This window comes from Egretta garzetta, unplaced genomic scaffold (genome assembly GCF_000687185.1).
Source record: "Egretta garzetta isolate BGI_Z169 unplaced genomic scaffold, ASM68718v1 scaffold34, whole genome shotgun sequence".
Lineage (NCBI taxonomy): Eukaryota > Metazoa > Chordata > Aves > Pelecaniformes > Ardeidae > Egretta > Egretta garzetta.
This window is the reverse complement of record NW_009259586.1, coordinates 3,597,774-3,608,821: the sequence shown is the minus strand read 5'-3', so window position 1 is coordinate 3,608,821 and position 11,048 is coordinate 3,597,774. Positions and strand designations below refer to the sequence as shown.

Sequence of the window (11,048 nt, the reverse complement as noted above, 5' to 3'; positions counted from 1 at the left end):
GGGCGCGGGGGGGGGGCGGGGGGCCATCGCTGCCATAGGAGGGCAGAGTCCCCGCGCCTGGGGGGTCACCCAGCGCGCGCAGCGGCAGAGCGGCCGGCGAGGGCGTCAGCGGCCCATTGAGGGCCTCCAGCAGCGACACCACCTCGTAGCCTGGGGGGATGTTCTCCGAGGACTGGGGAGAGAGGGGAGATAGGATCAAGGTCCCCCCTGGGCCATTTTGCTGTCCCTGCCCAGCAGGATCAAGAAGCCAAAACCCAGAGAACAGACAAACTCCCTGCACAAATGAAAGCCCCAAATCCACGGTCTTTCCACCCAACCAGATGCAGTATTGATGCATTTTTTTGCAAGATCAATTTGCATTAAATAAATAAACCCTGGCCCGCAGAAGTATGCGCATCCCCAAACCTCCCTGGCCCCAGCACCGGGGGCCTGGGCTCAGCCGGGCACTGACCGAGTGCTCCTCGGAGTCGGAGGTCTGCGAGGCGATGATGGGGTTGAAGCTGGTGGGCGACAGGGGACCCAGCTTTTTCCTCATGGCTCGGATCTGAAGCAAGGCTCGGAAAGCTGCGGCAGCAGGGACAATAGGTGGAGTGAAAAACAGGCGCTGAAAGGACCACCCCCGAAGCTGGTGGGCGACAGGGGACCCAGCTTTTTCCTCATGGCTCGGATCTGAAGCAAGGCTCGGAAAGCTGCGGCAGCAGGGACAATAGGTGGGGTGAAAAACAGGCGCTGAAAGGAGACCACCCGCCCTCCCCCAAAAATGCCTCCCCCGTTTCCCAGGAGAGGGATCCCCACATGGCATCACTGCATGCAGGGCTGGAGGGACCCCAAAACCTGAGGATGGGAGATGTCAGTCCCCTCCCAGAGATGCCAGCCACCTCCCCAGAGATGCCAGCCCCCCCCCCCCAGCCCTTACGCAGCCTGCAGATGGGGCAGTTGTTGGCCTGGTAGCGCAGGGTGTCGGCGCAGGTGTTGCAGAGGCAGAGGTGGCGGCAGGGCAGGATGAGGGTGTCACGGACGTCCGAGAGGCAGACGACGCACTCGGCGCTGTTATCGCTCACCTCGTCCTCAGCCACCTGCCCCGTGGGAGAGACAGGAGCTGCTTGGCCTCAGGGTCCCCAGCCCATGCGACACAAGGGGGGTGCCCTAAAATACCAGCTGGGTGCCCCAAGAGCATGCTGCAGGGTCCTGCCTGTGTCCCTGGGCTGCCTGCTCTTGAAACGCAACTCTGGGACCTTATCCCTCCCCTCCTGGAGGCTGGGAGATGGGGCTGGAGCCATCAGGCTCCCACAGAGGGATGCATCCTCCACCCAGTTTCTACATTATCTATATATCTATATATCCATCTCAGAGGAGGAGGCACGTCCCATGCTTTGAGTCCCAAGGCGCCCTCCTAAGCCAGCAAGATCCAGCCCCGACGCTCCCAAGGGACCACAAAGGATGGGGGGGAAAAGGCTCAATCCTTCAGCTTTCTGCCTCCGGCAGCTTCAATGCCAACACAAAACACCCGTACTGCCCCAAGCACCTCCACATTGTGCTACAAACTCTTGCCCCAAGTGTGTTTTAGCTGCTGGGCCCATGCTAGGGCAATGGGAGAGGGGATGAGGGAAGACTGGGGGGACGCAGGTGGGGGGACGCAGGCACATACCTTGGAGTCCTGTGTGTTGTACTTGTTCTCAATGCCATAGATCTCCTGCAGGAGGTAGCTCACACCATCCACCTGCAACCCCATGGGGAAGGGGTGAGGAGCGGAGCCACAGCCACCCCAGCTGCCGTGGCTTCTGCACCCCTCCTTGCCCCAACATCCCCACTTTCTCTTTGCATCGATGCACTTGAAATTGCCAGTGGCCCCCAAGCTCCCTGGCAGGCAGGAGCAGGGCAGGGGCAGGACGCTGCTCACACAGGGGTTTGCTGCTCCTTGAAAGCCCCTCACTACCTTCCCCCCACAGGGGTGTGCAGGGCGGTAGCTGCCACCACCCGTGGGGACACCCGGACACTCACCACTTGCTTCTGCTTGAGGGGCTTCACACAGAAGGTGCCATCGCTGTGCTGGAGGGAGGAGAGCATACGGGTGGGCACCGGGGCTGAGCACCCCAGGGACTGCCATGCTTGAGCACCCACCCACCCTGTACCTGCTGCCGGTCCCACCTCACCCCCAACCAGTCCATTTTGCAGCAATTCTGGTTTTTCCCCCCGACATCCCAGTACGGGGCAGGCGTGGGACGCCACACACATCACAAGGCTGGAGACTTGATGGAGTTGAGACCAAATGCCTCAAAAGTGGGTGCTTAAAATCAAGGATTTGGGGCATATTCCCAGAGTTTCGGAAGCAGCCCCAAAAGAGCCCCAGCCCAGCAGTACCATCCCAAGCCCTGTGGGGTTTCTCCAGGCTCTTGCACCAGGTGGGCAAGGGGGCAGGAGGCGGAGGACAGCCCCAGCTTGGCACGTACCTTCTCGAAGGTGGCCAGCAGCACGTGGCAGTGCCCGGTGTGCTCTGCAAGACACAAAGGGACGGGCAGGGCTCAGGGGATGGGCAGGGCTCAGGGGACGGGCAGGGCCATGGCAGCAGCACAGAGAAGCAGGAGGCTCTGCCTGGTCGCTGCAAGGGTTGGCACCATGGTGCCAGCAACTGGGCAAGCCCAATCCAGCAAGGAACCCCCTCCTCACCCTCTCCTTCATCCACCACCGCATGCACCACCATGGGGTACACCTCCCGGTCCAGGTCAAAGCCCAGCTGGAGAGAGACAGGAGGAGAGGCTTGGTGAGATGGAGCAGTGATGGAGGCTTCATCCCACATCCGTACCCACACCTGACCCCATGGTCCAGTGGCACCCACCTCCTCCTCGCTCCACTCAGAGGGGTCGACGGTGTGGGAGGGCACGCAGAACTGCTGGCACACCCCCCGCTTGTAGTGCACCGTCTCTGACTGCAGGCTGTTGTCCCTGGGGATGTACCTGTCCCATGGAGAGAGGACAGAGTCAGGGGCACTGTGGGTGTCCCTGTGCTCCTCCCAGTCCCCTGGATCGTGAGGATGCCAGGAAGATAGGAAAGAGGGGGGTCACTCCTCCCCTCCCCTCCAGGATGCCTTTTGGGGCTGAGGCAAGAAGTCCTAAAATGAACTAAAATAATCCACAGAGCTAAAATAACCCCAAGGCAGCCAATGTGGGACAGGAGGGGTCAGGGACAACCCGGCAGCCAACCTGGTAGGGACCGTGAGGGGCAACGCTTTCCCCTGGTCTCAGCTCTGACCTGGAGGCAAGAGGGAGCAGAGCAGGATGGGACAGGAAAGGAGGTGGCAGGGGCTGGCAGGGACCTGATGGTGGCAACCAGGGGAGGCGAGGAACCCCCCCTCCAGCCTCGGCACCACCAGCAGCCACCTCCTGCCCCAGGGAGGGGAGATGCTCCTGGGAGGAGAGGCTCCACCTGCATTGGCAGAGCCCTACACCCCGGCCAGGGGGACACACCGGGTTTGGGGGCATGCAGGCCAGACTGGGGCTCCTCACCTTGCCACCCCGTTGTGGAACTCCTCGCTCGCCTGGTAGTAGATGGTTATGGCCACGCGGGCATCCGTGTCGAAGGTAAACTCCACGTTGTAGTGTACCTTGGCTTTGCTGACTTCTTCCCCCGGGGTCTTCACCTCCTCCGAGCACCTGGCGAGCACAGAGGGTCCGGGAGATGGGCACCCCCCGGGGAGGGCTCGGGGTGCCCCAGAACCATCCCCCTGGCAGAGATGGCTCCCCCAGCGTGAGGTTCCCCTCAGCACCCATGGCCCCAAAAAGGGCTGCCCACTCCATGAGGGGAAACTGAGGCACGCCAGAAGGGCCCAGCATGCCCAAGGTCAAACCTGCAGGCTGGGAATCGCTACAGGCAGATTTCAGCCTTAATCCTGAATCTCCCAGCTCGGCTGCAATCCCCAGCCTCCCTCCAACAAAGCCTTTGGAAGGCGGGGGAGGAAGAAAAGGCAAAGCACTTCAAAGGCAGCACTAAGCTCCTTTAATCCCGCGCTGGAGCCAGCACAGCCAGTGCCCGCATGCGGGAAGCTCACCCGTGCCAGGAGGGGAAGGGGCACATTTAGACAGCAATGGCTTGTCCCCCCATCTGCCCATGCTGAGATGAGAGCATCCCTGTGCTCAGCATCCCCTGGGAGCATCCAGCTGGACCCTTCCCTCCCCATGGCTCATGGCCATAGGGTGTCCAGCCCCATCTTTCCCCCCCAGGACTCACTTGACGAGGCGCAGGGTGTCCTTGCGGATGTTGATTAAGCTCCTGAGGGTCTTCACGGGTTCCTGAGGAGGTGGAGCAGCGTAAGGGAACTAGGACAAGAGAGACACCAGTGAAGGCAGACGCACGCAGGGGAAGTTACAGAGGACGTGGACCTCATCCCCGGACCTCCCAGTGACCCAGCCCCAACCCAACACCCTGTATGCAGGGACCCAGGGTGGCAGGTGCATCTTGATGGGTGCTGAGCACCCACAGCTCCCGCTGGCACCCAAGTACCAGGCAGCATGGCAATGCAGACATCCCCCCCTGCAAAGAGCAAGCCCGAAACCCCTTGCAGGGGACAGTTTCACTGGGGACAGGGGGGACACTCAGGCCAAAGCTCCTTCCCTGCCTGCCAGCTGAGGAACAGACATGAGTGTCCCTGTTTCCTCCCGAGGATGGATGGGATTTGGGTGGTGGGGTGTCTGCCAGTCCTGTGCCCAGAGTGGGGAGCCAACAGGGCAGCCAGGCAGGCAGCAGCGCTGCAAGGGTGTCATGCCATCCTCCAAGGTGACGTTGTCTTTCCTGGTCCTTCCTGTCCACCTGTACAGGGGCTACATGGCTTGTTGGGGAGAGGGGATGTGGTGGCAGCTGGGGGACACCCGCTCCTTGGCACTGCAGCCACCCAAGGGAGACAGAGGGCGCTGGGGAAGAAGGGATGCAGGACCCGTCTCCCCCCTCTCCATCTCCCAGGTAGGTTGAGCCCCAGGAAGGTGCCAGCCCCCCTGGGAGGACAACACAAACACAGAGGCTTGTGCCGGGATTACTGCCTGGCTCGGTGAGCTGTCACCACACACCAGGGGACAGCCAGAGCTGGGAGGGCGTTCGGTGCCATCATGGGTGGCAGATGCTCACAAGAGCCAAAGGGCTCAACTGATGCCTTGGGAGAGGGAATAAGTAACCAAGCCAGGCTGCCTGGGTCCCTTCATCCCCCCATGCTGACCCCCACCCTGGCGGGGGGGGCTCAGAGACAGCAAGGCTCCCGCTGCACCCTGAGACCAAGGGGACAAGGATCGCAGATGGCACTTGGGGATGTCCCGCAGAGCCAGGTGCCCGTTTCCCATGTCCCTGGCGCCCTCACGTGGGAAAGGCATCATCACCTCCCCTGTCCCCAAAGCCATCGTTCCCTTCCCCCAAAGCCCAGCAGAGCAGGATGGATGGGGCTGCACAACCACCCTGGCTGGGGACCCGGGCAGGGCTGAGCAGGACGGGTTGGCACAGGACAGGATGGGACAGGACAGCCAGCTCTCAGCACCGGGCAGAGGCCCGCCCCATCCCTCCTTCACCAATTGGGCATCACCCACCATGTCCCACCATCCCGCAGCTCCGGTCCCACAGGTGGCATCGAAAGGCAGCTTAAAGCCTGGGCTGGACCCAGCGCAGAGGATGGCACAGGGCGCTTTGAAGATGAATCCAGCGCAGAGGATGGCACCTTGGAGTTGCCACCCTCTCCCTCCCCTCCAGGAGGGGAAAAGGGCAGCTGAGTCATTAATCTGGTGTTACTGAGCTTTTTAATGAGTCATGAGCACTAAACGGGCACCTGCAGGATCGTCCGTTGCAGCTGGAAGGGAGCAAGCCTCTGGGGTGGAGCTGAGCCATGTCACAACATGCCGTGCCATGTCACGATACATCCTCTGCTATTCACATTAATGAAGCAATCCAATCTTGCTCATTTGCACCTTGCCCAGCCGAGCTGTACCCAAACCAGCCCACAGTAAGTGGCAGGGGTCGCCCTGGCAGGTAGAGCACCCATGGGTGCAAGCCCCCTCTCGCCGCAGCACCCAGGGGTGGGTGATGGAGGAGGAAGCAGGCAGCCGGGTGCAGCCCCACGAGGGGCCTTGGGCTGGAAAGGATGGGGAAGTGCCACAGGCAAATTTCTTGCTGCGGAAACCGCTTTGCTATTGCTGTTGTGCTCTTTCACACCCACGTGTGGGCTCCTTTTTTGGGGGGGGTTGGGGTTTGGGGGTTTTTTTGAATGAAATTTTGCAAGCCAGATTTGCACATCAGAAAGTGGCTGTTTAAAGCCGACTTTTTGCATCTCCTCAATTTAAATCAAGCTGAAAAACAACAGAAAAAACCTCACTGCAACCGTTACCCATTTAAAAATGCTGTCAATGCATCTATAGCAACATTTGGTCCAGACTGGCTTCTGTTAAAGTGAAAAAAAAAACAAACAATAAAAAAACCCAAACCCTCAAAAATCTTTCTTGGGGTTTTTCCACAAGCAGACCCAGGCTGGTTTGCGTGGGCAGGGAAACCCAGCGGCACATTTCAACAGTCCCCGGCTTCCCCAGAACACCCCATGCTCCCCAGGTGCCGCAAGCAGCTTCTCCGCTCCTCGGACCCTGCGGAGGTGTCCCGGCACAGTGGCAGCTACTTAAACCTGCAACACCCTTCCCAGCCCCTTGGGAACCAGTCCCGATCTGGAAAATCCAGACTATCCCGTACCTGTGGAGGGGAGAGTCTGCACAGCCTCTGGGTGCTCTGCACATCCCCGCGGCGGCAGCGCTGTTAATAGCTCAGCCAAGGTGCTCAGCTCAGAGAGGACTTGGGACACATTTTTTTTTTTCCAAGACCCCTTGGCCCTCGACACCCAAGGAACCCAAATTAAATCCCCTACCAAAAAGCACTGACCATCTCCAATGCTTCCAGCCCAGCCAGAGCTCTCACAGCAGGCCAGAACGCGAAAGCATCGCAGCCAAGAAGCACCAGGACAAGTCTCTGACCCAGCATCAGAGATGCCCAAATGATATCTGGACACAGGCTTAGGCCAGAAACAACACGGGTTCTCTCTGAACCCTCTCTGAGCCCCTAAACTGGCCTGACTTTAAAGCCCAGCCCCCAAATGCCCCCTACTCCCCAGGGAGACAAGACCTCGGTCACAACTCTGCAGCCCAGGGCCATCAGCAATTAAGCTGGAGCAATGCAATTTAGTTTGCAATGCTATATTAATTCTTTCTGCTGTTTCCAAGCTGTTCCTTTACCTTCCCTGCTGCTTCTGCTGTCGGGGCGTCTGACTCAGGAACTGCTCACTGGGCAGTTTAGAGGCTTTTACTCTAACTGAGAGGATTTCTCAGCGCTCGCTGCTGGAGAGAGGACCCGAGTGCTGACTTTCCATTTTCTGGGGAAGTGCAGAGGATGGAGAAAAAGGCGCTGGCTTTGACCACCCAATGCTCACGGGTTTTGGGGAGTGCTCCTGCCCTTGGCTCTACTGGGATCCCCACTCTGGCACAGCCCAGGGCTGGGCACTTCCCTGCTGCAGGGCCGTACGATGCTGCCAAAACGCTGCCAAAGCCGATTTCAAGGAGGAAACACAAACTGGGATGGCAGCAGCCTCGCCAGCCCCAGCACAGAGCAGGCAGCATTCAAGAGCAGGGCTGTTGGCACCAGGCAAGCTTATCTTGACTCAACAGAAAAGCTTTGGTGCCTTTTAAATCCTCATCTTGATTTTTTTTGCTATTTCTCCCCCCCGCTGCTCCAGCCGATGCTGGCGAGCTGCCCCGCTGAGTTGCACCCGGAGGAGCGGGGGACGTTACCCCCATGGCTGAAACCCTCCGTGGGGACAGCCCCACTCTCATTTCCTCCCTTTCAACAGTGAGCAGAAAAAACATCTCCAGGACCGAGGGGTCCAGGGACCTCCCCTGCAGCCGGGTTTCCCTGTGCCTCAGGACCAGCTGGAGCCAGCAGGACCCAGCACCACAAAACCCATGGGTGCTGCCTGCAGCCCCCATCACCTTCTTTCCTGTCCCCACTGCCTTTTTTGCTAGAGCTTGGGGAATACTCTTGCCTGGTCCTGTCCAAGCTGCTCTACCCAGCACCACTCCAAGCATATCCCCCACCCTGTGCCATCTGGGCTGGGAGATGGCTCCCGGCTGGGCTGGGAAAGGCAAGAGGAAAAGCAGCTCTCGGAGAGGGAGTGAGAAGGAAGGAGCTGGGCTAAATCAGCCCATCACTCCTCACCATCTTCTTCACCAGCTGGTGGTTTTAAGCCAGTGGGTTTGTGCATGTGAGCAGCCCTTATGGGTGAGAAAATACACGCAGGTCCGATGATCTGCAACACGGGTGCTACACAGAGCGGCACCCAAAGGAGACGTCACACAACCGGCCAGTCCGTCCCCAACCAGTTGCAAACCTAGTCACCCCGCACAACTCAGGTTTGGCAGCGAGGCGAGAGAGATGGCAATAACATGATGTTGCTGTGGAGTGTGGGGACATAGGCAGATGGGCTGGCAGAGGACAGGCTGCAGCAAGTAGCCAACCCTTATATTAGACATCAGAGAATCTACTCAGGCCACCCCAGGTACGCTTGGGTGGCTCTGCCCTTGGGTGGTGACAACCAGCAGCCTCATGCCATGCACCCCCGTGACACACAGAGGCACCACAGGCCGGTTCCCCAGGAAGTTGAGGTCGCTGTTCTCGCCGAAGAGGTAACCCTCGGGGTGCGTGGAGTCAAACTTCTCGCCACCCATGATGAAGTGGTTGGCAAAGTAGCTCCCTGGAAAGAAAACACAGAGACCGCCTGAGCAGAGGGAGAGGGCTTCAACCAGGCAACGGAGCGGCACGAAGCCACCAAATCGATGGCTCAGAGGTGGCTTCATACCCAAGGTCACCTCGCTGGGAGCCTTTTGGGTCAAGCTCACGCCAAGCAGGTAGAGGCGAAGGGGGATCTGGCCAAGAAGCGACCCTTCTGGCTGCCTTCTGCCTGCGGGTCTTGCCCTCCCCTCTCTCTGCCCACATCCCCCCCGCTGCCGGCAATCCCATCCCTGCCCGGCTGCCGGAGAGAGCCGGGATGGGGAGAGGCTGGCGCGGGGGTCCAGCCCACGGCAGCACCCAGCTCAGGGGGCTGCTGCATCCAGCAGGATTTAACAGGAACAGATTCATAACTCGGGGCTTCGGCTGCCTCCCTTCCCAAGCACAGTACCTGCTCCCCTTTCCCTGCCTGGGAAATCCCTGCAAGCCTCAGCCCGGCCTGAGCCGCCCAAGGTCACCCCGACCTTCAACCATCCCTGCGCTGGCAGGGGCAGCCGAATCCTGGGCTGCAAGGAGGAAAGGGAGATGGCTCCAGGGGCGGCAGCGTAGGAGAGCAGCACTAATCCTTTGCATAAACACCAGCCAGTTTCCCAAGGAGGCAGGAGAGGCAGCGCTCGCATCTCCCAAAGCCTGGGAACCCCAGGGGAGCCGGGCTGGCCCCTGCACCCCTGGGAAGGGGCAGCATGGGCCAGGCACGCAGCCCTCAAAGGGGGCTGGGTTCCTCCTGCCCAGAGCCCGGCGTCGCAGACCTCGTGTGCCATTCGAGCCAGCGTGTCCGCAGCCAGGTACCCGCTCGGGTTTGCTGCGGCCGCTGCCGGGAAGGTGGGCAAAGCACAACCGAACAGAGTTCTGTCAGTTCTCAGCCTGCAGCCTTCCCTAGGAAGGGCTTGCTTGCAGGAGGGAGGATTTGGCGGGGAGGCTGTAGCCCCACCAGGAGGTCACCCTGCAAAGTGCTCCACATTGCCCTGATGAATGCTGGGCAATGACCATTGTCCCTTCTTCCCTCGCAGGGTAAAGCACAGAGCCCAAACACTGGCATGTCCTGTGCCCCAAGCTGGGAGGAGAGATTTTCCTCCCAGTCCGTCCAGGAGCTGGCTGGTGCCTGCTCCTTGGCCATAAGATGTGGACTGCGTCTGCCTGGAGAAGCACCCACGGGACAGGATCTGGCCGGGGCAGGAGGGTCTGGACTTGTCCTTGGAGATGGGAGAGGTGGAGGCGAGCAGGGATGGCGAGGGGCGAGCAGACGCACTGGGAGTCAGGAGAGGCAACAGATGGGGGATGGACACAGCGTCTTGTGTCCTGCTAGCCACAGGGACAGGGTCCAGCTTGCAAAAACCCCAAACCCAACAGCACAGAGCCATCCACAGATCCCCAGGAGACAGCCCAAAACTAAACCTTTGGGGTCCACAGGTCAAAGGAGGTCAAGCCTGAGCTGCAGCTCTGCTCACAAGGACTCACATCAGAGGTTGCAGTTGGCTTCCAGCAGATGCAGCAACTGCCCAGGGCTGGATCAGGCCTTAATACTGCATTTAAAAACCGAAACCGGGGAGGAGGAGAGGGGATCTAACGCCAGGACAGGAGGGACGAGCGGGGCCGCTCAGCTTCACCCGAATGCCCCGTGGCACAGGGATGCCCGGATGCAGCGTGCCCGTTAGCAAACATCGACCATCAATTATTGATGCCTGCTGCTTTCTGGTCCCATTTTCCACGTACATAATTTATAGGCAGCTCCCCAGGGAAGGACACAGCCACGTGAAAAAAAAATCAAGAGCAAAGTGCCTTCGGAGCTGCCTGCAGCGGCACGGCCAGGGCAGAATGGGGCTGTCTGGTGCTTTTCCTGGCACTGACTTGGGTCAAGAGCAGGAGATGGGGAAAAAAATTGCAATTAAAGCTGCAGAAAAGCTTCCCCAGCACTGGGGGAAAGATGGGAAGTGGAGCACAGGCTCTTTGCAACGGCCCCAGCTGTGGTTTGGTGGGTGCTGGGGTCTCCCATAGGATGGGCAGGAGGCGAGGAACACGCTATTGTCACCCAGTCTCCCTGCCAGGAGCTGGGAGCACCCTTGGGTGCTGCAGGCTCCCAGTGCACCCCACGCTTGGCCCAGGGGCTTCAGCTCCCCCTTTGCAGCGGGCAGCCCTGGCCCCACACTCCCTCCCAGGGAAGGTTCTCCAAAAACCTTGCCATTAAGCAGGAGCCTCCAGTCATGCCAAGCTCTGCTGGGAAAGCCCAGGCACGGGAAAGCCCAGGGCATTGGCAGGAG

The 11,048-nt window shown here is 60.0% G+C and overlaps 1 protein-coding gene across 1 annotated transcript in view; it reads right to left on the bottom strand.

Moving 5' to 3' along the window:
* RNF157 (ring finger protein 157) overlaps positions 1-11,048 on the bottom strand; it is a 19,620-nt gene that overhangs the window by 8,246 nt on the left and 326 nt on the right. The window contains exons 2-12 of the mRNA XM_035893364.1: positions 8,628-8,755; positions 4,225-4,313; positions 3,504-3,650; positions 2,837-2,954; positions 2,668-2,734; positions 2,451-2,494; positions 2,002-2,049; positions 1,649-1,720; positions 917-1,076; positions 452-564; positions 29-172 (exon numbers count right to left, since the gene is read on the bottom strand). Coding sequence (XP_035749257.1) covers positions 29-172; positions 452-564; positions 917-1,076; positions 1,649-1,720; positions 2,002-2,049; positions 2,451-2,494; positions 2,668-2,734; positions 2,837-2,954; positions 3,504-3,650; positions 4,225-4,313; positions 8,628-8,755 — 1,130 coding nt within the window. The remainder of the gene's footprint in view (positions 1-28; positions 173-451; positions 565-916; positions 1,077-1,648; positions 1,721-2,001; positions 2,050-2,450; positions 2,495-2,667; positions 2,735-2,836; positions 2,955-3,503; positions 3,651-4,224; positions 4,314-8,627; positions 8,756-11,048) is intronic.